Source organism: Coregonus clupeaformis, chromosome 8 (genome assembly GCF_020615455.1).
Source record: "Coregonus clupeaformis isolate EN_2021a chromosome 8, ASM2061545v1, whole genome shotgun sequence".
Taxonomy (NCBI): domain Eukaryota; kingdom Metazoa; phylum Chordata; class Actinopteri; order Salmoniformes; family Salmonidae; genus Coregonus; species Coregonus clupeaformis.
This window is the reverse complement of record NC_059199.1, coordinates 52,366,475-52,393,640: the sequence shown is the minus strand read 5'-3', so window position 1 is coordinate 52,393,640 and position 27,166 is coordinate 52,366,475. Positions and strand designations below refer to the sequence as shown.

Sequence of the window (27,166 nt, the reverse complement as noted above, 5' to 3'; positions counted from 1 at the left end):
GACAAAAGGGATGAGGTCAAATAGCAGACAGTTAGATCAATGATGGAACTTAACTATAGTTTGATTTTGGGGTAAGGTACAATACCATGATAACAAAATGGGTAAATATCTAATACTAAAATGATTTAATTAAAAAACAAACATTTTAATTGTGTCATCTCCTTTATACCAGATAAACCCCAAGCTGTCCTGAGTGTCTCTCCTCAGTGGCTGAACCCTGGAGACTCAGTTACTCTGAGCTGTGGGGTTAAAGAGTCATCTACAGGCTGGAGGTTCTTCTGGTACCGAACTGTTCCCTACAGAGCTGGGTTACCCTCCCTATTGGACAAGTCCTACTCTGTAGAGCCTCTATCTGGCAATGGGACTACTGAAGACTCCTACACTCTGATCCCTGTTGGTCCTAATCACACAGGAGGATATGTGTGTAGAGCTGGGAGAGGAGACCCAGTCTATGACACACTCTACAGTGAACCTCAGTTTCTCTGGTCAGGAGGTAACTAACTGCATTGAAACTGCTTTTAATCATATTTAAGTCATCATCATGTGTATATACAGTTGAAATCGGAAGTTTACATACACTTAGGTTGGAGTCATTAAAACCAGTTTTTCAACCACTCCACAAATGTCTTGTTAACAAACTATAGTTTTGGCAAGTCGGTTAGGACATCTACTTTGTGCATGACACAAGTAATTTTCCAACAATTGTTTACAGACAGATTATTTCACTTATAATTCACTGTATGACAATTCCAGTGGGTCAGAAGTTTACATACACTAAGTTGACTGTGCCTTTAAACAGCTTGGAAAATTCCAGAAAATGAAGTCATGGCTTTAGAAGGTTCTGATAGGCTAATTGACATCATTTGAGTCAATTGGAGGTTTACCTGTGGATGTATTTCAAGGCCTACCTTCAAACTCAGTGCCACTTTGCTTGACATCATGGGAAAATCAAAAGAAATCAGCCAAGACCTCAGCAAAAATATTGTAGACCTCCACAAGTCTGGTTCATCCTTAGGAGAAATTTCCAAATGCCTAAAGGTACCACGTTCATCTGTACAAACAATAGTACGCAAGTATAAACACCATGGGACCACGCAGCCATCATACCGCTTGGGAAGGAAACGCGTTCTGTCTCCTAGAGATGAACGTACTTTGGTGCGAAAAGTGCAAATCAATCCCAGAACAACAGCAAAGGACCTTGTGAAGATGCTGGAGGAAAAAGGTACAAAAATATCTATATCCAGAGTAAAACGAGTCATATATCGACATAACCTGAAAGGCTGCTCAGCAAGGAAGAAGCCACTGCTCCAAAACTACCATAAAAAAAGCCAGACTACGGTTTGGAACTGCACATGGGGACAAAGATCGTACTTTTTGGAGAAAGGTCCTTTGGTCTGATGAAACAAAAATAGAACTGTTTGGCCATAATGACCATAATTTTGTTTGGAGAAAAAAGGGGAAGGCTTGCAAGCCGAAGAGCACCATCCCAATCGTGAAGCACGGGGGTGACAGCATCATGCTGTGGGGGTGCTTTACTGCAAGAAGGACTGGTGCACTAAACAAAATAGATGGCATCATGAGGAAGTAAAATTATGTGGATATATTGAAGCAACATCTCAAGACATCAGTCAGGAAGTTAAAGCTTGGTCGCAAATGGGTCTTCCAAATGGACAATGAACACAAGCATACTTCCAAAGTTTTGGCAAAATTGCTTAAGGACAACAAAGTCAAGGTATTGGAATGGCCATCACAAAGCCCTGACCTCAATCCTATAGAAAATGCGTGGGCAGAACTGAAAAAGCGTGTGCAAACAAGGAGGCCTACAAACCTGACTCAGTTACACCAGCTCTGTCAGGAGGAATGGACCAAAATTCACCCAACTTATTGTGGGAACTTGTGGAAGGCTACCCGAAACATTTGACCCAAGTTAAACAATTTAAAGGCAATGCTACCAAATACTAATTGAGTGTATGTAAACCTCTGACCCACTGGGAGTGTGATGAAAGAAATAAAAGCTGAAATAAATAATTATCTCTGCTATTATTCTGACATTTCACATTCTTAAAGTAAAGTGGAGATCCTAACTGACCTAAAACAGGGAATTTATACTAGGATTAAATGTCAGGAATTGTGAAAAACTGAATTTAAATGTATTTGGCTAAGGTGTACTTAGACTTCCGACTTCAACTGTATAACTATAAGTTTGAGTCTTTCTCTTTGTCTCAAACCTGCAGCCTTCATTGTCTTTCAGAATAAGACCCAACAGAACTCAACACTTTACATCAAAGTCTCTCTCACTGAGCTGTAAGGAGAAGGGGAGCTCTACTGGATGGAGACTGAAGAGATACAGAGAGAGAGGAGTGTAGTCAGGGTGTGGCTCTAACTGGGGATCAATAGCAGGGTCCACATGTACCATCAGGTCCACACTTGAAAAAGACAGTGGAGTGTACTGGTGTGAGTCTGCATCAGGAGAGTACAGTAATGCTGTCAACATCACAGTGGATGGTACGTCTATTGTACAACATTCACTAACCTTTTTTACATTTCAATGTATGATAATGATGTTCAATTCTGAAACTGAATGAATTTATCTCATATAAAATGCAAGCTCATAAGACATTAATATATTGTGTGTGATTACTCCAGATTTAAAGTTGTATTTATATATTATGTTACACAGCTGATGCTGTTATCCTGGAAAACCCTGCCTATCCCATGACTGAGGGAGACTCTGTGACTCTGCTTTGTACAAAAAGATATCAGGAAACAAACCCAAACCCCAAGGTTGATTTCTACGAAGATGGAGAACTCATCAGGAATGAGACCACATGAGAGATGACCATTCCTGCAGTATCCAAGTCAGGTGAAGACATCTATAAATCTAATAAAGGAGAGTTACCAGAGAGCTTGGTGACTGTTAGAGGTGAGAAACGGTTATGATCACATTACCTTTTCATAATATCTGTGGTCATCAGTGATTTGTAGTGTTAAAAAGCATACTGTAGTTTTGGAGTTGCAAGCTCAGGCTGGTCATCTGATCTCAAGTCAGTTGTCAAATATATAATGTATCTACAGAATTGTTTCACTTTGTCCACTACTTTATTTATTTTCTATAACTACCTCAGAGTCTGATGGTGATTTGCTGTTCTCTCTCCAGGCATAACTCCTGGACCCTCTACATCAGTCCTAGTAGTAGTGGTTGTGGGCCTGCTTGTTGCTGGTGTTCTACTGGCCATTCTCCTGGTACTGGTTCCAGGTGAGACTTTTATCCATTCTCATTTAACTTTTTAGTTCATGTTTAGGAGAAAAATGTCTGAACAACCTGGACCCCCAACAGGACAAAGGATCTACCCAGAGCCAGGCTCCTGATGCAGGGTATACACGTCTGCAGCATGGTCAGTCTCTCAGCCCAGATCACTATCACTCTCCTCTCTCTGTAACTTCATCCACTGACTTTTCACCATCCACTTTGTATTAAACATGTTATTGTACTCTATGTCCCTAGGCAATCTGAGGGATAACCAACCAATTAATATTTCTCTCTCTTCTTTGACCAACAGGTGGCGCTAACATCTACGATACAATCACTCCCTCAGACAATAATGACAATGGTACTGTTACTCTATGTTAAGTTTAGCATGAATACAGTATAGAGTTGTTGTTGCAGTTGTTCTTCATATGTTTAATATGACTAGCATACTAAGACTAAGTAGAGATATTAGTGTATTACCTGTATGTTTCAGATGCTGCTGCTGCTACTGCTGGACCAAGTGATGTGATGTACGCCCAGATTCAACTCAAAAAGTTGGACAAGAAAAAGAAAAGTAATTCTCAACTGTCACATGAATTTATGCAAAATGCAGCAGTGTTTTTTACTCATAAAAAAAGTCCTCCATGGGCCTCCCGAGTGGCTCAGCGGTCTAAGATACTGCATCGCAGTGCTTGAGGCGTTACTACAGATCCGGGTTCGATCCCGGGCTATTTCGCAGTCGGCCGCAACCGGAGACCCATGAGGCGGCACACAATTGGCCCAGAGTCATCCGGGTTAAGGGAGGGTTTGGCCGGCAGCGATGTCCTTGTCCCATCGCGCTCTGACACAGTCGCCAGTTGTACAGTGTTTCCTCCGACACATTGGTGCGGCTGGCTTCTGGGTTAAGCGAGCATGTGTCAAGAAGTTGTGCGGCTTGTGAGAGCGCGATGACACAAGGACATCGCTGCCGGCCAAACCCTCCCTTAACCCGGACGACTCTGGGCCAATTGTGTGCCGCCTCATGGGTCTCCGGTTGCGGCCGACTGCGAAATAGCCCGGGATCGATTGACTAGTTGGGCCCAAGCTTGCTGTACAACAGTAAGACCTATTCAGTCTGTCTACAAACAGGCTCTCAAAGTGCTTGATAGGAAGCCCAATAGCCATCATCACTGTCACATCCTTAGAAAGCATGAGCTCCTGAGTTGGGAAAATCTTGTGCAATACACCGATGCATGTCTTGTATTCAAGATCCTAAATGGCTTGGCTCCCCCTCCACTCAGTATTTTTGTTAAACAGAAAACCCAAACATATGGCAGCAGATCCACAAGGTCTGCCATGAGAGGTGACTGTGTAGTTCCCCTAAGGAAAAGCACCTTTAGTAAATCCGCTTTTTTTTTTTTTTTTTCCCATGTCTGGAATACACTGCCATCAGACACACATAACTGCACCACATATCACACTTTCACAAAATGCTTGAAGACATGGCTAAAGGTCAATCAGATTTGTGAACATGGTCCCTAGCTGTGTGTTGCCGCTTTCCATGTCTGTTGTCTGTAACTTGTGAGGTGTGGAAACACTTTGTTGCTTTTATGAATTTTGTCTTGCTGCTTTTTGTTCTATGTTGCTCGGTCTGTATGCTACGTCTTGTTTGTCCTATGTTGCTATGTCTGTATGCTATGTCTTGTTCTATGTTGTTATTGTCTATATTGTAATTGTTTTTAATAACCTGCCCAGGGACTGCGGTTGAAAATTAGCCGGCTGGCTAAAACCGGCACTTTTACTGAAACGTTGATTAATGTGCACTGTCCCTGTAAAAATAAACTCAAACTCAAACTCAAACTTAGTCTTAGTATGCTAGTCCGTACGGGAGTTGCAGTGATGGGACAAGACTGTAACTACCAATTGGGGAGAAAAAGGGGTAAAAAAAATAAAACAAAAAAAGTCCTCCTCAGAAATGCCAAGACAGGGAAGGCTACAGGTAAGACCCATTCTACAGGTTGGCAATCAGTGAAATCTAAATGTGGGATTTTGGAGTTTCGATGAAAATGCAGAATAAGGAATAAGCTATTTCCATCATTTGTTGACTGGAAATTTCAATTTTCAGCATCAACTGGACCTGTTGATGTGACCTATGCTGAGGTTGACCTTAAACAGAAGGCCAAAGCCAAGAAGAAGAAAGGTCAGACTAGACATCCCTCCTTCCATATTCCCCCTATCATAACCTCACACCTCTTTGACCCCATATTGACTAGCTGTTTATTATTATGTATATAACTGTTCTATTATTCTGATGTTTATCCTCACCCCTTACAGAAACAGAAACCCCACCTGAGGCAGATTTGGTCTATTCTCAAGTGAAGCCAGGCACAGCCCCAGGTAAGACTAATAGCCATATGCTATTGATACTAATATGATACTAATATGGAAGTAATGCTCTGATATCAAAGTATAATTTATATATTTAAAGTATGTCTCTTTGTTTGATTCTTAAGAGTTTGTTTGACTGCATGTCCTAAACAACTTTGTGTGTTGATATGTTGCAGGTCCTTGAGGGGGGCAGGGATAGAGGGATGGAAGGATGGAAGGATGGAGAGATGGAGGGACACACCATCAGAGGAGGAGCAGAAGGAACCCGGGAACATGGATTATGCATGCTTAACGAACGCACGCAAGCACACACACACACGCACAAACACACACAATAACACCTTTTACATGAAGGATTTTTTTCGTATTTTATTTACCAACAGATATATTGTATTTACGCATGGTTTAATTGTGTATTACTGTAACAGCTTTGTTTAATTATATGGTGTAATGATGATGGATCTTATCTGCAGCTACAGCAATTGTATCTGTTTTGTATTGTGTATTGAATTGTATTGTTTTGTTGTTGATATAACATCTTTTAATACAGTATTTGTTTATGTCTAAACACATGAGCTGTATGTGGGAGAGAGGGTAAGGACACGCCATGTGTTATGGATGTTACTGGGGGGTGACAGAAGGTCGGCGTGCCAAGATAGATTGGGGGCCACTGGTGCTAATCTTAGAAGGAGTATGTGACGGAATGGCCTGGTTGGGTGCCACACAATACCATGTAGGGGATCCTAATGTAGGAGATGAGTGACACTCAATAATGGTTGGCAACTGTTGGATGGAAGTAGCTTGGAAAGCATTATATAAACTGAGAGATTTTTATATGTAAGTCATTCGGATGACAAGAGGCTACACCCGTACCGCTTGTCATGTGAATCCAGTACTGTAACTATTAAATAACTATGAATCAACTCTCCATCTAAGTGTTTAAATATTGTCTTACATCCTGAAGTACGAGATACCAGATAAACTCGTCATAACAGTTGTAAATGTATTAAAATGTATTCTTTGATTTATTATGTCTGTCATTCAGATGATAGAATAACATATTTGAATATGAATTTCCAAAATAGTATAAGTATATATTTTTCTTCTAATGAGCTGTACTTTTACAATATATTTGCATTGAGCTTTTTAATAAACTATTTTTTACCCACCAGATGGAATGAGTGCTTTCTTACAGTAAATGGTTATTGTCATCATCATCAACTTTTCCATATAACCTGCTTTGGTCAAACTTCCTTTCAGCCTAATATAGATCTTAGGCTTTGAACACACCGACTGCATCATTGCGGTTTGGTACACCAGAAGTAAATTCATTTCCAATGGAACGCTGCATTTGCCTTGCAGCATTGCGTTGCAGATGAAGTCGCAGTGCGTTCTGTGTGGTGCATTCGTTGGATTTATCGAACGTATGCATCAAACTGTATACGTAAATGGGTGGACAGCAATGGAGGCAGAAGATTAATGTTGATATTTTGTTAAACACATAGATGATGCTGCATAATATTATGCGCAATGATGCAGTTGGTGTGTTCAAAGTGTTAGGCTCCACAATGTGTGAATTAAAGGGGCAATCTGCTATTGCTACATCCATTGTTGGACTTAATTATATATACCCGTTGAATCTTGAAGAATATAACATAAATGCCTCATGAGCAAAGTTCAAATGTCATAACCCATCAGTTGAAGACCCATTGAGATTTCCAGAATTACTTTTTGGGGAAGGGTGTGCCTGAAAATAACAGTTCTTCTCAGTTTTATGATGTCATATACTCTCTGCAAGAGTTCTGAGGAGCTGGTCAGAACTGGTACTGTGTATCACTTCCTCTTAATATTGAAATGTTGACATGCACATCTACGATGGCAAAGCGGTCTTCCAAGTAAGCAAAGGTCAGACTCATGAGCCAGGGTGTGGGATTTACATGGAAACTATATTGAATATTTCCATTACTGTGTTGAATTCCAAGTAGAAGACGGGCCTGTGTCAGTAACCTGGGACCCACTACCTTCCGATAAAGGTGGCAGGTGTTTGATGTCCCTCAGCCACACTAACCTATGAGCATGCAGAAGAAGTCATGCAAACACTTCTCCAGGCATATGAAGCATAGATGAAAATGCACACACACACTGTTATGATATTTTCTCTCTCGCTCTCTCTAACACCCCCACTCTCTTTCTCTTCCTATCTTTCTCACTCTCTGTCTCTCTCTCTATCTCTCTATCACTTTCTCTCTTTCTATCTCTGTCTCTGTCTCGCTCTCTCTCTCCTCCCCCGAACCCTCTCTCTCCCTCTATCTTTCTCTGCAACTTTGAGTGGTCTGCTCATAAAGTAGCAACGCTACCGGTATCTGTGAAACATCATGACCATTAACCACACAACCAGCAGCAGCTAGGAAACACACGCTCCAAAACCACCACCACCAGACTGATCAACACAGTGCCAGACCCCAAACACACCCACACCTCATTGTCTAACTCTCAAGCTGAGCGAAGTGTTATTTTCAGAGAGCAACTATAGAATGTGACTTCCTTTTCAACTAACATACAGGAATATTTTTACAGAACAGCAGCCCTCATCAAAATGAAGTATCTGCTCTTTCTCTACTCTTTCTTCTCTGTGTGTTTTGGTTAGTCAACTGCTAGCTAGCAGTGACAGTGATAGATAAGGACATACAGCCAGAGGAAACAGCCATACAACGCCTTAAAGAGATGTCTGGTGGTCCCTTCTCCTGCTTCTCCAAACAGGGAATACTCCTTCTCCTACTCTCCAACCTCCACTATGGTAGGATTTGTAAAAATAATAATATTTCTCCTGTTCATGCTTTGTATCTATTGCATGTGCTTGCATTATAAAGTTAGTAAAACCGTAAGCTTTCTCTAACTTCGTTGTTGGTCTTTGCATGGTGTGTGTTGACTGTAGAATGCCTAGTCATCAGTGATTGATTGGATATTTCAAATATTTTGCTTCATTACTGTGTGATAACACCTACATAATACCTATATTTAGCAAAATGTCATGATGTATTGATTCTGCAGTTTTGAATGAGTGCCAATGGTGTGGTTGAGTCAGCAGCTGTTGCAGTGCTTCTGGAACACAAAAGATCTTACGACCCTGTGCTAGATGCACGTCATTCATAGAATTTAAGGCCATATGAGACTGTATCGAATTATTGTTTCTATTACATAATAAGATACACCGTAGGACTAGGATAACTGCAGTTATGCCCTAAATACCACACTTCATTGAGCTGTAACTTTATTTTGTCTTAATTCATGACAGAGCTGTCTTTGTGTAAAGGTTTATCATACCTTGTTTCAGATTGACATGTATTTATAATGTCGCCCATGCAGTATATGATGCATTTCTGGTGAATAATTAAACAGTAAACACAGTGTGATTTGTACTTGTGAGCTGAGGAGGGGTTATCAGATCCACCCCCACTTCTCTTTTCCTGTCATCTCATCCTGTTCTGCTGAATGTGGGGGAGGAGTGGACTTTAATGAAGTGAAATAAAACGCACACACTCAGATACATAAAGATATAAAGTGCAAATATGTAAAGTGCCATTTACAGTATAAATGAAACCTGGAAAAGTGCTATATAAATCCAATCCATTATTATCTATGAATTGATTGGATAACAAATCAAATCAAATTTTATTGACCACATGCGCCGAATACAACAGGTGCAGACATTACAGTGAAATGCTTACGTACAGCCCTTAACCAACAGTGCATTTATTTTAAATAAAAAAGTAAAATAAAACAACAACGAAAAAGTGTTGAGAAAAATAAAATAACAGTAGGGAAGCTATAAATACATGGGGGTACCGGTGCAGAGTCAATGTGCGGGGGCACCGGCTAGTTGAGGTAGTTGAAGTAATATGTACATGTGGGTAGAGTTAAAGTGACTATGCATAAATAATTAACAGAGTAGCAGCAGCGTAAAAAGATGGGGTGGGGGGGCAGTGCAAATAGTCCGGGTAGCCATGATTAGCTGTTCAGGAGTCTTATGGCTTGGGGGTAGAAGCTGTCTCTAACTTCCTTGTTGGTCTTTGCATGGTGTGTATGCTATATAAATCCAATCCATCTATGAATTGATTGGGTAACACTTTGCATTGCAGTGTATTATTGTGTAATTATTCATGTAGGCACACTGTAACAAATATTACAACATAACAATGAGTAATTACAATACTTGCTACACCATACTTACATGAATAATTACACAGCAGTAAGTGTAACCATTGATTGATGTCAGAATGCCAGTGTCAATTTTTGTGTTTCAGGTGTGGTTGTTTCTTCATACCTGTCATTCCTCAAGACGGTAGGGGACTCTGTGACGATGCCTGCAGGCTTAGAGGGGCAAAATGTCACCCTAATTATGTGGAGGTATAGCGAAACGGATATTGCAGAATTCAACTCAGAAGGTTTATATTTCCATGGATCCCAGTTCAAGGGCAGACTAGAAATGAATGCCAATGACTTCAGTTTAACAATTAGGAAACTGACTCTGCAAGACTCAGGGGAATATCTAGTTTTTGCTGAAACAGACAAGCAACTTCCCACTAAGGCTGTGACTCTGCAGGTTCACGGTAGGCAGCTACTTTTCAATGACTATAGTGTTAATGACATCTTCCATCCTTTGACTTACACTCTGGTAACATCTTGTTGACGACTGATTACATCTCTCTCTCTCTCTCTCTCTCTCTCTCTCTCTCTCTCTCTCTCTCTCTCTCTCTCTCTCTCTCTCTCTCTCTCTCTCTCTCTCTCTCTCTCTCTCTCTCTCTCTCTCTCTCTCTCTCTCTCTCTCTCTCTCTCTCTCTCTCTCTCTCTCTCTTTCTCTCTCTCTCTCAGAGCCTATATCCAAGTTGGTGATCCAGACACACATCAAGCTATTGGCCAAACACTCCTGTTCAGTGTGGCTGGTGTGCAACGCATTCAGTTACTCCAACCTCACCTACACCTGGAAGAGAGACAATGAGATGTACATGGACGTCCAGCAGATTCACTTCTCTCTCTCACCAGCAGAGGGAGACATCAGTGTAACGTGCAACGCCTCCAACATAATCAGTTGGAAAACTGCCTTAGCGACAGTAAAGTGTAGTAATGACACAACCGACCTAGGTACCTAGATATCATAATAATCCCTTCCAAACACTTTTCAGTGTGCTTATACACTTATGTTGTCAAATATAATATATAATGCTTGTGATTACATTGGAAGTGTATGATATAGAGCCATTTAATCTTTATCATATTGTACAGTCTAATCATGTGTGTTGTACAATATGTGACAGGGCTGGCATGGTATACCAACTACATCAGAGCATCAGTAGGAGGCGCTGTGGTGATGATCCTCACTGTAGTTGTGGCAGTGTGCTACTGCAGGGGCCGCCGTGACACAGGTATGTACAGCTTAGGGCCCTTAACTATACTTAAAGTTACATTTCAGGTGGTTCTAGAAATATTCTTCAGATGATATTATTGATTTGTATTTGAATATTGAATTTGAATGACTGTGATTGAATGGAAGACTATGTAGTCTACTTTGATAATTGTAGCCGCAGACTCTGCAGACTCTGTATGACAAGATCACATTTGGACGCCCAGAGCCCCCCACCTCTCCCTACCAGAAAGTACTGTGAGCTGAACAGGATGTGGTCAAAGGCTGGGCCTTTCATAGATATAGAACACTCTGCATCCTCTGCATCTTGCATGTGTATATTCTGTAGTTAGGCCAAGATGTTACTGGTTAATTTCATCACGGCCTACACTATTTGCTTACTTTTTCATGATTGTAATCTTCTCCCTTTACAGTGTATCATAAGGCCTTACGTCTTTCTTTGAGGCCCTAGTTACAATTAGGAGATTCTGAAATGTGTAACATGCAGTAGTAGGAGTGGTGATCAAACAAGCTCATATGTCGAATTTCTATTTTCTTGATTAAAGAGAAGAGTTGTAGATAATAGTATGAAATTGATTTGTGAGAATGATTTATGCCTGTGAGTAGAAAGTATACTCTTTTGCATTAGGATTAAGTGCTTGCCAGGCATCAATGAGGTTGTAATCACAGAGTATATGCTGGAGAGCCTTGGTTGCGTGTGGATTGTTGTTGGTAGGGAGGAGGTCAGAGATCTGGCCATGTGGTGCCAGGACAACAACCTCTCCCTCAACGTGACCAAGACAAAGGAGATGATTGTGGACTACAGGAAAAAAAAGAGGACTGAGCACGCCCCCATTCTCATCGACGGGGCTGTAGTGGAACAGGTTGAGATCTTCAAGTTCCTTGGTGTCCACATCACCAACGAACTATCATGGTCCAAACACACCAAGACAGTCGTGAAGAGGGCACGACAAAGCCTATTCCCCCTCAGGAGACTAAAAAGATTTGGCATGGGTCCTCAGATCCTCAAAAAATTCTACAGCTGCACCATCGAGAGCATCCTGACTGGTTGCATCACCGCCTGGTATGGCAACTGCTTGGCCTCTGACCGCAAGGCACTACAGAGGGTAGTGCGTACGGCCCAGTACATCACTGGGGCAAAGCTTCCTGCCATCCAGGACCTCTATACCAGGCGGTGTCAGAGGAAGGCCCTCAAAATTGTCAAAGACTCCAGCCACCCTAGTCATAGACTGTTCTCTCTGCTACCGCACGGCAAGCGGTACCGGAGTGCCAAGTCTAGGTCCAAAAGATTTCTCAACAGCTTCTACCCCCAAGCCATAAGACTCCTGAACAGCTAATCATGGCTACCCGGACTATTTGCACTGCCCCCCCACCCCATCCTTTTTACGCTGCTGCCATTCTGTTAAGTATTTATGCATAGTCACTTTAACTCTACCCACATGTACATATTACCTCAACTACCTCAACTAGCCGGTGCCCCCCGCACATTGACTCTCAGCAACGGTACCCCCCTGTATATATAGCCTCCCTACTGTCACTTTATTTTACTTCTGCTCTTTTTTTTCTCAACACTTTTTTTGTTGTTGTTTTATTCTTACTTTTTTGTTTAAAATAAATGCACTGTTGGTTAAGGGCTGTAAGTAAGCATTTCACTGTAATGTCTGCACCTGTTGTATTCGGCGCATGTGACCAATAAAATTTGATTTGATTTGATTTGATTTGGTCTTATTTGATTTGACCGCATGTCCAAAATGGCATGCATGTCTGTCCCAATATCCAGATGGAATTCAATTAATTCTAAAAAATATATATATACTGTTCACAGAATAAAAATATTATTCTACCTTTTTGCATACCCTGAGTGCCTTGTATTTAGAGTGAATTGTAGTTACCTCCCATGACTGTATTTGTTAGCCACAGAGACATGGTTGTTGTATTGAATAGTTTTCAGTACTGTAGCCTTCACCAAGTGAGTGTCTAAGTGAATATGTTATCTTTAAAATTAAACTCATTATGACAACACAATACATATATCATAAAGCCTTTGAGGGCCTAGTTAGACCCTAACACACTGGTCTGAAACTCCTGGTTTACAATCCACATCAAGCCTGCAAGTCACATTATGCTGGCTTGGAAAGCGATGTGTAATTCCTATATGTAATCCAGCCAGAGTTAGGATATCCAACAATTTGAACTTTTAATCACACATAACCTGCATTCAGAATGACTGTTGGGGTAGGGAAGATTGATTACTGAGCCTGCCTAAATTATATAAACTGGAACAGACATATCAGTAATGTGTGAAATAAATCGAACTACTAACAGATTGGTTTAGTTTGATTGGTTGATTAATCTTATGCTACACAAACATAGATAACATACATTTTTCTAAAGTACATGCAAATACACATGTATTGAAACAAACCATTCTAAAAATTAACCTGCAAGAGAGCATGCTGGAATAATGTTAATGATAGGCGTGGTTTTGAGTTGTTTTCAGCAAACAGGAATTTGTAATTTTACTCAACAAGCTTGTTCAAATACATTTTTTTACATTTATGTCATTTAGCAGACGCTCTTATCCAGAGCAACCAGAGTGCATACATTATTCTTTTTTATTTTCATACTGGCCACCCATGGGAATCGAACCCACAACCCTGGCGTCGCAAACGCCATGCTCTACCAACTGAACTCCCTCCCTTGCGGCCATTCCCTCCCCTATCCTGGACGATGCTGGGCCAATTGTGCGCCGCCACATTGGTCTCCCGGTTGCGGCCGGCTACAGCAGAGCCTGGATTCGAACCAGGCAGGAACTCTAGTGGCACAGCTAGCACTGCGATGCAGTGCCTTAGACCACTGCGCCACTCGGGAGACTGACTTCACTGCGCCACAAATACAACTGACTTCAAGCAGAGTTTGTTGATTGAAGACACTAACACATTGGCTCAAATTCTTGTCCTTTTTAAGTCCACTCAACTTGCATAATAACGCTAATCAAGCAGTTGGTTAAGTTTGATTTTATCTAGAGCGCAGTGAATGAAATTAAAAGGCTGAGGAACTTTACATTAGGTCACTTGTTTGTCATAGTTGAGTGGTCATGGTTTGCTGTCTTCGTCTTTAGCAGTGTGTGTTTGTGAAGGAAGGCACTGTGTGAAGCTGTCTTTTCCCTCTGTGATCAGAGAGAGACAAATAGAGAAATGGTTGTAGTCATAAGCAAAAACCTGTGAAAACCTAGTTGTTGGGATGATAAGTACACATGAAAAGGTGTGCAGGGATTTACGTCCTTTTCAGAGAGAAGAATGACAATGTTCTTTCAGCATACATATTCTGTAGTTCACTTATTAATTTCTCTTTTACATTCAATCTATCACTGTGATCACTACTTTCTTGGGTTATTACTTTGAACAGTTGACAGACCTACCTTGTTTGTGCTGTAACTCAAGAACATCTACATGCAGTTGACCTCCAAATAGCTACAACATAAACCAAATGATAAATATGTCATGAAGTCAAACCTTTGACACCTCTCCTAGTGACATTAAAGATTGGACTGAAAATGTCAACATGACCAGGTATGGTATATGCAATATTGACTTCACTTCATAAGCAAAAAAAGACTGTATGAAATAAATAATACAAAGACTGAGCTACTTTGTATGACTTTCTTTTCTTCTCATAATTATGGGGGGGTGCTTATATTTGTCCTATTTCTCACTTATATGTAATATACACATTTGTAAATTGGAAATGTTTTTTTTGGAGTCAACAGTTGAGTCATCTACTTATGAAATTACAGCCTGATGCACTCACATCGGTAAATTCAACATAAATTCTGCTGATTTCATGTGACCCGTTAAATTCACACAGCAGAGGGAAAGTGAACAGAGACATGCAACAGTCCTAGCTAGGCTACTAAAATGTTGCAGTCTGGCTTCGGTTTTTAAAGCTTAACAATGAATAACCAAAAAACTAAACCAGCAACAAAACACCATGAAAAGGAAAAACATGTAGGCCTGTTACAGCAACATTTGAGCAGTAGCCTCGGCTACTCAACTACAAGACATTTTGAGTGCAGCATGCAGCAATGCTGCGTTCAACTGCACAGGTGATCCATGCAGTGCAAAAAAATGAAAAACGTTAAATGTTAAAACCACCTAGCTGCGTTTTTGTTATTTGGAGTTATTAAATACTTTTTGATTAGGGTATCAGCATATTGTGCACATCTGCAAGCATAGCAGCAAAGGCTGGACAAATATTATTGAACTCTGATTTAAAATGTTAAAATGCAATATACAGCATCCTATGTACAGAACTGGACATTATAAAAGGCCATTTTTTTCTAATAAAACAATAGACAGTTGGGTTGCAGTTTTATGCACGTTGATTTGTAAAAACAAATATAATAGCCCATGAATTCTTGGTGTTTTTTCAATATGGCCCTTTTGTTGATTGAGTTTGACACCCCTGATGTAAAGCAACACCTTCTAACAAAATCTCTATGCACCATAGTGCTGTCAGTCATCTGTAAACCACATTCAGATTTGACTTCTACTGATATGAACCCATACAGAAGTGGTCCATGTCTGTACTAATATGATGACATAGAGAGAGGAAGGAATAAGAGGGCAGACCCAGTAGACTGAGGGGTTATGTTGTTGCTATGTGACCAATGACCATATTAGTTTCTATATTGTGATCCACAAGGATGTGGAGTAGTTACAGGCCTGTCCTGAAGGGGGCGATAAGAAACCCCAGATGTTTACCTTGTTTCTTCAAGCAGTGTCTCACTCTACACTCTACAACAAACCACTTAGATATTTTTAAAGGTAAATCGTTTAAAACAAAAATATTCATGTATTCAACATGTAATTATTTGAAGCAAAATAAAACTCTACACTTTAACCTGGAAATCCAGTTACCCAGTTACAGCTTTGAAACTCCTCCCATCTCTGGTCAGTGGTAATACATTCTGCACAGCTCTGCCTCTGATGTACACACACACAAACCACACAACATACACACACAAAAACACGATACAGTACATGAACAATAACCCTCAGGCACATCACATAAACAGACTAATTGAAATACAACCATAAACAACACAATAACAAACATATATATGTAGAAAGTATCTAAGTAAACTTATTCCTCATAATTGAGGGGGAGGCAGAAGATGTCCATTTCCATTGTGGAACAACTGAGGTTAGCTGGCTAGGCTTGCCACCTGACAGCTGAGCAAAGGTTTGAGGGGAGGCCTACACTATCTATCTATCTATCTATCTATCTATCTAGACCCCTTTACTTTTTCATATTTTGTTACGTTAAAGCCTTATTCTAAAATGGATTATATTGTTGTTTTTCCCTCATCAATAACCCATAATGACTAAGAAAAAACAGGTTTAGACATTTTCACACATTTATTAAAAATAAAAAATGGAAATATCACATTTACATAAGTATTCAGACCCTTTACTCAGTACTTTGTTGAATCACCTTTGACAGCGATTACAGCCTCGAGTCTTCTTGGGTAAGATGCTGCAAGCTTGGCACACCTGTATTTGGGGAGTTTTCCCATTTTTCTCTGCAGATCCTCTCAAGCTCTGTCAGGTTGGATGGGGATCATCGCTGCACAGCTATTTTCAGGTCTCTACAGATAAGTTTGATCGGGTTCAAGTCCGGGCTCTGACTGGGCCACTCAAGGACATTCAGAGACTTGTCCTGAAGCCACTCCTGTGTTGTCTTGGTTGTGTGCTTAGGGCCGTTGTCCTGTTGGAAGGTGAACCTCCGATGTGGAGCGGGTTTTCATCAAGGATCTCTCAGTACTTTTCTCTGATCGTCTTTCACTCAATCCTGACTAGTCTCCCAGTCCCTGCCGCTGAAAAACATCCCCACAGCATGATGCTGCCACCACCATGCTTCACTGTAGGGATGGTGCCACTTTTCCTCCAGACGTGACACTTGGCATTCAGGCCAAAAAGTTCAATCTTGGTTTCATCAGACCAGAGAATCTTGTTTCTCATGGTCTGAGAGTCTTTAGGTTCCTTTAGGCAAACTCTAAGCTGGCTGTCTGGCCACTACCATAAAGGCCTGATTGGTGGAGTGCTGTCAGAGTGACCATTGGGTTCTTGGTCTCCTCCCTGACCAAGGCTTTTGTCTCCCGATTGCTCAATTTGGCCGGGCAGCCAGCGCTAGGAAGAGTCTTGGTGGCTCCAAACTTATTCCATTTAAGAATGATGGAGGCCACAGTTTTTTTGGGGACCTTCAATGCTGCAGAAATGTTTTGGTACCCTTCCACAGATCTGTGCCTCAACGCAATCCTGTCTTGGAGCTCTACGGACAATTCCTTCGACCTCATGGCTTGTTTTGCTAATGGGACCTTAAATAGACAGGTGTGTGCCTTTCCAAATCATGTCCAATCAATTTAATTACAACAGGTGGACTCCAATCAAGTTGTAGAAACATCTCAAGGATAATCAATGGAAACAGGATGCACCTGAGCTCAATTTCGAGTCTCATAGCAAAGGGTCTGAATACTTATGTAAATAAAGTATTAATGTTTTTTTTTGTTTTTTTATACATTTGCAAAACGGTCTAAACCAGTTTTCACTTTGTCATTATGGGGTATTGTGTGTAGATTGATGAGGAATTATTATTTTTTCATCAATTTTAGAATAAATAAACTGAGTTAGTGTGTTTGTTTATGAACACTAATTACCTAATGTACTAAGCCTTTAAGAGAAAAAGGAATAAGATATTGTTTTTTGTCCCTTGTTGAGAAAACAGTGTAAAAGGAAGTTGCTGCAGGTATGGTTTAGATATGAAGTAAGAATGTGACCACCCTACATTGATGTTGTATCTCTGTGAGAACCTGAGCTTGTTTAGCCGATGCCATGCAGACATGGTTAGTGTGGTGGTGTGTATTTAACCAGGTCATCACTCAGTAACTAAAGATTGATGCTAACTCAGTGCTTGCAAAATGTGCTGTCAATGACAATGAATACAAAATGCAATATTTGTTGGATGTGTTGTAGTATCAAGTTGTGGTTATTGTAAATGGTTGAGGGTTCCTTTGCTACAGTTATAGTAAACAGTGTAAAGAGATGAATGAGTGGTGATTTGGTGTTTTTGGTCTCTGTACTCTCTCTGTGTGCAGAACATGGGAAGTCAGTGGCCATTTAAAGCTGCAGTCCGTAATTCAAACTACCACAAAAAGCTCACAATGCCACTTGTTGTAGTGTACGGCTGAGGGGTGGTTCTAAGGAAATTCATTCATCTACATTGGGTTATAATGGAATAAGACTTGAATTTCTGTAATTCATTTAGTAGTGTAGAAATCTATGTAGAAAATGCAGATTGCACCTTTAAAATAAAGTACAGGATGGATTTGGTCATCAGTAACATTAATATGGCATGTTGTTATTTATTTCAAGCTAATATTGGAGCATTGTGACTTTCTTTGTTGTAGTGCTGAGTACACACATCTAATCTGGACACTCTGAAGATGATGATGGTAGATATCTGTACACTTGATCAAGCCTTCTTCTCTTAATGCTTCATCATATTTCTTTGTTTGTGATTTTTAAAGCTGCTTTTGGATAGACATATTTTGTGTTTTGAGTGTCTCAAAATAACACGTGTAAAGCAATTGTATCATGCCAGTTTTTATTTTGTGCAGGACAGGCAAAGGCTGTTCTGACCATACACCCCAAATACTCCCAGATCTTTCAGTAGAGTGTCACTCTCAGATGTAACATACAGAGAGGAGAAGTCACTGACTGGGAATAATCATGGCGCAAGGATGGTGTAGACTCCCTCAGTAGGAAGCATGAATATGAGATCAGTGAGATTAAGATGTCAGACAGTGGTGACTACAGGTGTCTCGGTCTACATATTGATCAGAAGAAGCATTCTAAGTGGAGTGATGCAGTCAGACTGATGGTGACAGGTAAGTCATCTTATCTCTCGTTCAGAACAGTGCCTCCATGCCCATAAACACTTGACATTGGGCCCAATTTTAATGAGGCTATTTAGTCATTTTAAAAAGGTCTGTCTACCATTCTTGTTCAGATTCCTCCATTAATTAATTCTCATTTCATGTAATAAATCCCTGGTTGGCCCATCATGACCCCACTATTTCGTGGCAACAGAGGGCTCTGAAGGGATGGTCATGTTAGTGCTCAGGGGAGTGTGTAGGTGTTTCCATAGGTGCAACTACGGTGGAGAGTCCAAACTAGGTCTCCCCCATGCACATCCCCCCCGAATATGCCGATTTGGCTCTCGCCTTCTGTAAAAAGAAGGCGACTCAATTACCACCCCATCGACGGGGGGATGGTACGATAAATCTCCAGGTAGACGCAGCACTTCCCAGGAGTCACGTGTATCCTCTGTCACAGGAGGAGACGGCTGCTATGGAAACATATGTCTCCGAATCTCTAGGACAGGGATACATTCGGCCTTCCACTTCACCTGCCTCCTCAAGTTTGTTTTTTGTGAAGAAGAAGGATGGAGGTTTACGCCCGTGTATTGACTATCGGGGTATCAATCAGATCACGGTGAATTACAGTTACCCGTTGCCTCTCATAGCCAGTGTGACCGAGTCATTGCACGGGGCGCGCTTCTTCACAAAATTGTATCTCAGGAGCGCGTACAACCTGGTGCGTATCCGGGAGGGGGATGAGTGGAAGACTGCATTTAGTACCACCTCTGGGCACTATGAGTACCTCGTCATGCCGTACGGGTTGACGAATGCTCCATCAGTATTCCAATCCTTTGTAGACGAGATCTTCAGGGACCTGCACGGGCAGGGTGTAGTGGTGTATATAGATGACATTCTCATATACTCCGCAACACGTGCCGAGCATGTGTCCCTGGTGCGCAAGGTGCTTGGTCGACTGTTGGAGCATGACCTGTACGTCAAGGCTGAGAAATGTCTGTTCTTCCAACAGTCCGTCTTCTTCCTAGGGTACCGCCTGTCCGCGTCAGGGGATGAGATGGAAAATGACCGCATTTCAGCCATGCGTAATTGGCCGACTCCAACCACGGTAAAGGAAGTGCAGCGGTTCTTAGGGTTTGCCAACTACTACCGGAGGTTTATCCAGGGCTTTGGTCAGGTAACGGCTCCCATTACCTCCTTGCTGAAGGGGGGACCGGTGCGACTGCAGTGGTCAGCTGGGGCGGACAGGGCTTTTGGTCACCTGAAGGCTTTGTTTACCTCGGCTCCCGTGCTGACTCATCCAGATCCCTCCTTAGCATTCATAGTAGAGGTGGACGCGTCCGAGGCTGGGATAGGAGCTGTGCTGTCTCAGCGCTCGGGTACGCCACCAAAGCTCCGCCCCTGTGCTTTCTTTTCGAAGAAGCTCAGCCCGGCAGAGCGAATCTATGATGTGGGGGACCGGGACCTGTTAGCTGTGGTCAAGGCTCTGAAGGCGTGGAGACATTGGCTTGAGGGGGCTAAACACCCTTTCCTCATTTGGACTGACCACCACAATCTGGAGTACATCCGGGCGGCGAGGAGACTGAACCCTCGTCAGCCAAGGTGAGCCATGTTTTTCACCAGTTTTGTTTTCACCCTGTCCTACAGACCAGGTTCCCAGAACGCTAAGGCATATGCTCTGTCCCGGATGTATGACACAGAGGAGCGGTCCACGGATCCCACTCCCATACTTCCGGCTTCTTGCCTGGTGGCACCGGTGGTATGGGAGGTTGACGCGGACATCAGCCGGGCTTTATGTAGGAAGCCCACTCCCACCCAGTGTCCAGTTGGGCGTATATACGTTCCGTCTGATGTCCGCGATCGATTGATTTGTTGGGCTCACATGTCACCCTCCTCTGGTCATCCTGGCATCAGCCGGACAGTGCGCTGTCTTAGTGGGAAGTACTGGTGGCCCACTTTAGCTAAGGACGTGAGGGTTTATGTTTCCTCCTGCTCGGTGTGCGCTCAGTGCAAGGCACCTACACACCTGCCCAGAGGGAAATTACAACCCCTACCCGTTCCACAACGGCCGCGGTAACACCTATCGGTGGATTTTGTGATGGATCTTCCTCCATCACAAGGTAACACCACAATCCTGGTCGTTGTGCATTGGTTTACTAAGTCCTGCCATCTCCTTCCTTTCCCTACAGACTGCGGAGGCTCTGTTTACACACGTCTTCCGGCCCTACGGGGTGCCTGAGGATATAGTGTCTGATCGGGGTCCCCAGTTCTCATCGAGGGTCTCGGTCAGCCTGACCTCAGGGTTTCACCCCGAGAGTATTGGGAAGGTGGAGAGAGTAAACCATGATGTGGGTAGGTTTCTGCGGTCCTATTGCCAGGACGGGCCGGGGGAGTGGGCGGCTTTCATCCCCTGGGCAGAGATGGCCCAAAACTCCCTCCGCCACTCCTCCACTGACCTGTCTCCGTTTCAGTGTGTACTAGGTTATCAGCTGGTCCTGGCATCGTGGCATCGGAGCCAGATCGAGGCACCTGCGTTGGCGGAAAGGTTTTGGCGCTCGGAGGAGACATGGGACGCTGCCCACGTTCGCCTGCAAGAGGCCATCAGGCGACAGAAGGCGAGCACCAACCGCCACCGCAGTGAGGCCCCGGTGTATGCACCGGGGGACCGGGTCTGGCTCTCGACCCGAAACCTGCCCCTTCGCCTGCCCTGCCGGAAGCTGGGTCTGCGGTTTGTGGGGCCATTTAAAGTCCTGAGGAGTCTGAACGAGGTATGTTATAGGTTACAGCTCCCCCCTGATTACCGTATTAACCCCTCGATCCATGTGTCTCTCCTCAGGCCGGTGGTGGCTGGTCCGCTCCAGCAGTCTGAGGTACGGGAGGTTCCTCTGCTCCCGCTGGACATCGAGGGGGCCCCGGCGTATACTGTGCGAGCCATCATGGACTCAAGACATCGGGCGAGGGGCCTTCAGTACCTTGTGGAGTGGGAGGGGTACGGTCCGGAGGAGAGATACTGGGTGCCGGTGGAGGACATCCTGGACCCTTCCTTACTGCAGGACTTTCACCGTCTCCACCCGGATCGTCCTGCGCCTCGTCCTCCGTGTCGTCCCCGAGGCCGGTGTCGGCGCGCTGCTGGAGCCGCGCGTCAAGGGGGGGGTTACTGTCACGACTTCCGCCGAAGTTGGTGCCTCTCCTTGTGCAGGAGGCTATCAGCGGTTGTCGTCACCGGCTTTCTAGCTGCCACTGATCTACGTTTCTTTTTCTATGTTTTTGTCTTGATTGTACACACCTGGTTCCCATCACGTTATGGTTATTTCCCTATTTAACCCTCTGCTTCCCTCATGGTTTTGTGCGTGATTGTTCTTTGTTTGGTGTTGTATAATGCTGTGAGCTTTTTTATTTCCCTGCGTGGAAATTAGATTTGTTGTTTTCCGAGTAAAGTTTGTTATTTACTCAGTTCTGTGTCCTGCGCCTGACTGTCCTACCGCTGCACACTGACACCTGACACTTTTAACTGATTGGTACACTAATTTAATTAGTCTTCATTTAACTTAATAACTAAATTATATATATATATATATATATATATATATATATATATATATATATATATATATATATATATATATATATATATATATATATGTATATATATATATATATATATATATATATATATATATAAAGTTACCAAGCATGTATCCAGATGTTTTGATATTCTGCTTTCTGTTTTCTTAGCTGTTCCTGGAACTACACTGACCTTAATCCAAACCCTGTGTACACTGGAGAGACAGTAACTCTGAAGTGTTCATTCTGGCCTTACATTTACTGGAGCTATACGTGGTTCAAAGACAACACTGAAAAACTAGTGCCCCAGTCTGACAGACACACTACAACAGGAGCCACCTTCACCATCAGTAGAGCTGCTGAGTCTGACCAGGGTCTCTTCTGGTGTCAGGGAGAGATCCAGTTGAGATCCATATCATCAATCATCAGTGATCCTGTCACTATCACTGTGATTGGTGAATAATTGTGTGTGTGTGTGTGGATGTGTTTAACTATAATTGTGGGGACCAGAAGTCCCAACAAGAATAGTAAACCAAGAAAAATGTGATCAACTGAGGACATTTTGGTGGTCCACACATGGTCAAATGCTATTTCTAGGGGGTTTAGAGTTAAGGTTAGAATTAGTGTTAGGGTTAGAATTAGGTTTAAGGTTAAGGTTAGGTTTTTTGGGTTAGGGTAATGATACGGGTTAGGGTTAGGTTTAGGTTAGGGAAAATAGGATTTTGAATGGGACTGTATTGAATGTCGCCACAAAGTTAGCTGCGCGAGACTGTGTGTGTGTGTAGACATGTATTCTGTGTGTAGACAGTATTCTGATTACTAGATCTTGGTAAGTCAGACAGTTCAGACTGCATACTGTATGTTCAGAAATGACAACTTATGATATGGTCATGTTGTGATGAATGCTGATCAACATTATTTTACATTCTAAGGTGTATGATAATATTTATTTACTGTGGTGTGTCTGTGCAGAGAGACCTGTGGCTGTTCTGAACCTCCATCCCAACTGGCCCCAGGTATTCAGTGGAGAGACTGTCACTCTCAGATGTGACTTACAGGGAGGAGAAGAGATTGAGTTTTTAAAACAGTGTTCGGAAGTTGGTCTACGCGAATACAGAGCCTGAGTACAGAATCAGTCCTGCAAAGGTCTATATACCTGTGAAGGTCTTCAGAAAAACAATGGCTTAAAACACTCCGAGTCAACTAAAGCTATACAATTGACCGTGTTAGGTAAGTCTGTTTTTATGGGATTGCAAGAGAAAGAGACAGAATAGTGAGGAAAAGACAAAAGGGATAAGGTCAAATAGCAGACAGTGAGATCAATGATGGAATTAAATTATTGTTTGATTTTGAGGTTAAGGTACAATATCATGATAACAAATGGGGTAAATATTTTATACTAAAATAATTTAATTAAAGAACAACATTTTAATTGTGACATCTCCTTTATAACAGATAAACCCCAAGCTGTCCTGAGTGTCTCTCCTCAGTGGCTGAACCCTGGAGACTCAGTTACTCTGAGCTGTGGGGTTAAAGAGTCATCTACAGGCTGGAGGTTCTTCTGGTACCGAACTGTTCCCTACAGAGCTGGGTTACCCTCCCTATTGGACAGATCCTACTCTGTAGAGCCTCTATCTGGCAATGGGACTACTGAAGACTCCTACACTCTGATCCCTGCTGGTCCTAATCACACAGGAGGATATGTGTGTACAGCTGGGAGAGGAGACCCAGTCTATGACACACTCTACAGTGAACCTCAGTTTCTCTGGTCAGGAGGTAACTAACTGCATTGAAACTGCATTTAACCACATTTAAGTCATCCTCATGTGTATATATACCTATAAGTTTGACTTTTCCTCTTTGTTTCAGACCTGCATCCTTCAGTGTCTCTCAGAATAAGACCCAACAGAACTCAACACTTTACATCAAAGTCTCTCTCACTGAGCTGTGAGGAGAAGGGAAACTCTACTGGATGGAGACTGAAGAGATACAGAGAGAGAGGAGTGGAGTCAGGGTGTGGCTCTAACTGGGGATCAATATCAGGGTCCACATGTACCATCAGGTCCACACTTGAAAAGGACAGTGGAGTGTACTGGTGTGAGTCTGCATCAGGAGAGTACAGTAATGCTGTCAACATCACAGTGGATGGTACGTCTATTGTGTAACATTCACTAACCTTTTTTACATTTCAATGTATGATAATGATGTTCAATTCTGAAACTGAATGAATGTATCTCATATAAAATGCAAGCTCATAAGACATTAAAATATTGTGAGTGATTACTCCAGATTTACAGTATTATTTATATATTATGTTACACAGCTGGTGCTGTTATAATAATAATATAATAATAATAATAATAATATGCCATTTAGCAGACGCTTTTAACCAAAGCGACTTACAGTCATGCGTGCATACATTTTTGTGTATGGGTGGTCACGGGGATCGAACCCACTACCTTGGCGTTACAAGCGCCATGCTCTACCAGCTGAGCTACAGAGGACCACATCCTGGGGAGCCCTGCCTATCCCATGACTGAGGGAGACTGTGACTCTGCTCTGTACAAATAGATATCAGGAAACAAACCCAAACCCCAAGGTTGATTTCTACAAAGATGGAGAACTCATCAAGAATGAGACCACAGGAGAGATGACCATCCCTGCAGTATCCAAGTCAGATGAAGGCTTCTATAAGTGTAAATCTACTGAAGGAGAATCACCAGAGAGCTGGGTGACAGTGAGAGGTGAGAAATCGGTTTTGATCACATTACCTTTTCATAATATCTGTGGTCATCAGTGATTTGTATTGTTAAAAAGCATACTGTAGGTTTGGAGTTGCAAGCTCAGGCTGGTCATCTGATCTCAAGTTAGATGTCAAATATATAATGTATCTACAGAATTGTTTCACTTTGTCCACTACTTTATTTATTTTCTATAACTACCTCAGAGTCTGATGGTGATTTGCTGTTCTCTCTCCAGGCATAACTCCTGGACCCTCTACATCAGTCCTAGTAGTAGTGGTTGTGGGCCTGGTTGTTGCTGGTGTTCTACTGGCCATTCTCCTGGTACTGCTGTGTCGATATAAAAACGCCAAAGGTGAGACTTTTATCAATTCTCATTTAACTTGTTTAAGAGAAAAATGTCGAATTACAAAATTTTAAAACAGTAATGTCCTGATATAATAATATGCATTTTTCATTACAGGTTCCTGTTGTAACAGGATATTCTCGTGAGTACACCTGTCTTTCAACTACGTTCCTTTTCATACAATAAAATATCATCTGTGTGTTTCATGAGTATCTCTCTCCATGTAGGCCCCCCCAGCCACACAGCACCAACCTGGACCCCCAACAGGACCAAGGATCTACCCAGGGCCAGGCTCCTGATGCTGGGTATACACACCTGCAGCATGGTCAGTCTCTCAGCCCAGATCACTATCACTCTCCTCTCTCTGTAACTTCATCCACTGACCTTTCACCATCCACTTTGTGTGCAACATGTTACTGTGCTCTATGTCCCTAGGCAATCTGAGGGATAACTAACCAATTAATCTTTCTCTCTCTTCTTTGACCAACAGGTGGCGCTAACATCTACGATGCAATCACTCCCTCATACAATAATGACAATGGTATTGTTACTCTATGTTAAGTTTAGCATGAATACAGTATAGCGTTGTTGTTGCAGTTGTTCTTCATATGTTTAATATGACTAGCATACTAAGACTAAGTAGAGATATTAGTGTATTACCTGTATGTTTCAGATGCTGCTGCTGCTACTGCTGGACCAAGTGATGTGATGTACGCCCAGATTCAACTCAAAAAGTTGGACAAGAAAAAGAAAAGTAATTCTTAACTGTAACATAAATTAATACAAAATGTAGCAGTGTTTTTTACTAATCAGATTTGATACAAACTTACAAATTCTCTCCTCCTCCTCCTCTTCCTCCTCCTCCTCCTCCTTAGAAAAGCCAGCTGATCCAAAAGAAAATCCAGTCTATTCTGAGGTCAAGTTAGGGAAGGCCACAGGTAAGACCCATTCTACAGGTCGGCAGTCAGTGAAATCTAAATGTACAATTTTGGAATTTCAATGAAGATGCAGAATATGCAATAAGCTATTTCCTTAATTTGTTGACTGGATATTTCCATTTTCAGCAGCAACTGGACATGCTGAGGTTGACCTTAAACAGAAGGCCAAAGCCAAGAAGAAGAAAGGTAAGACTAGAAATCTCTCCTTCCATATTCCCCCTATCATAACCTCCCACCTCTTTGACCCCATATTGACTAGCTGTATATTATTATGTATATAACTGTTCTATTATTCTGATGTTTATCCTCACCCCTTACAGAAACAGAAACCCCACCTGAGGCAGATTCGGTCTATTCTCAAGTGAAGCCAGTCACAGCCCCAGGTAAGACTAATAGCCATATGCTAATGATACTTAATATGATACTAATATGGAACTATTTCTCTGAAGTATAATGTATGTATTTAAAGTATGTATTTTTGTTTGATTCTTAAGAGTTTGTTTGACTGCATGTCCTCAACAACTTTGTGTGGTGATATGTTGCAGGACCTTGAGGGGGGCAGGGATGGACGGATGGAAGGATGGAGTGATGGAGGGATGGAT

At 42.2% G+C, this 27,166-nt stretch overlaps 2 protein-coding genes and 1 long non-coding RNA gene across 3 annotated transcripts; all 3 read left to right on the top strand.

Moving 5' to 3' along the window:
* The first annotated feature begins 8,232 nt into the window (after positions 1-8,232).
* Positions 8,233-11,818, top strand: LOC121559975 (SLAM family member 8-like). The gene is made up of 4 exons (XM_041873015.2): positions 8,233-8,414; positions 9,922-10,227; positions 10,490-10,759; positions 10,933-11,818. Exons 1-4 carry the CDS (start codon positions 8,342-8,344, stop codon positions 11,112-11,114), a joined length of 831 nt encoding a protein of 276 aa, XP_041728949.1. The 5' UTR covers positions 8,233-8,341; the 3' UTR covers positions 11,115-11,818.
* Positions 11,819-23,750: 11,932 nt separating this feature from the next.
* On the top strand, positions 23,751-24,875 carry LOC123491400. Its single transcript, XR_006661316.1, has 4 exons — positions 23,751-23,769; positions 23,995-24,315; positions 24,409-24,687; positions 24,863-24,875. It is a non-coding gene; the product is annotated as an uncharacterized LOC123491400 (long non-coding RNA).
* Positions 24,876-25,118: 243 nt separating this feature from the next.
* On the top strand, positions 25,119-27,166 carry LOC121563029. Its single transcript, XM_045222266.1, has 10 exons — positions 25,119-25,283; positions 25,519-25,635; positions 25,744-25,768; positions 25,854-25,951; positions 26,117-26,167; positions 26,300-26,380; positions 26,502-26,564; positions 26,691-26,750; positions 26,885-26,947; positions 27,110-27,166. Exons 1-10 carry the CDS (start codon positions 25,190-25,192, stop codon positions 27,115-27,117), a joined length of 660 nt encoding a protein of 219 aa, XP_045078201.1. The 5' UTR covers positions 25,119-25,189; the 3' UTR covers positions 27,118-27,166.

Coding starts and splice junctions, on each gene's coding strand:
- LOC121559975 (XM_041873015.2), top strand. CDS start 8,342: ATGTCTGGTGGTCCCTTCTCCTGCTTCTCCAAACAGGGAATACTCCTT. Junction 8,415..9,921: donor ACTCTCCAACCTCCACTATG/GTAGGATTTGTA, acceptor TTTGTGTTTCAG/GTGTGGTTGTTTCTTCATAC. Junction 10,228..10,489: donor TGTGACTCTGCAGGTTCACG/GTAGGCAGCTAC, acceptor TCTCTCTCTCAG/AGCCTATATCCAAGTTGGTG.
- LOC121563029 (XM_045222266.1), top strand. CDS start 25,190: ATGACCATCCCTGCAGTATCCAAGTCAGATGAAGGCTTCTATAAGTGT. Junction 26,168..26,299: donor CTCATACAATAATGACAATG/GTATTGTTACTC, acceptor TGTATGTTTCAG/ATGCTGCTGCTGCTACTGCT. Junction 26,381..26,501: donor GTTGGACAAGAAAAAGAAAA/GTAATTCTTAAC, acceptor CCTCCTCCTTAG/AAAAGCCAGCTGATCCAAAA.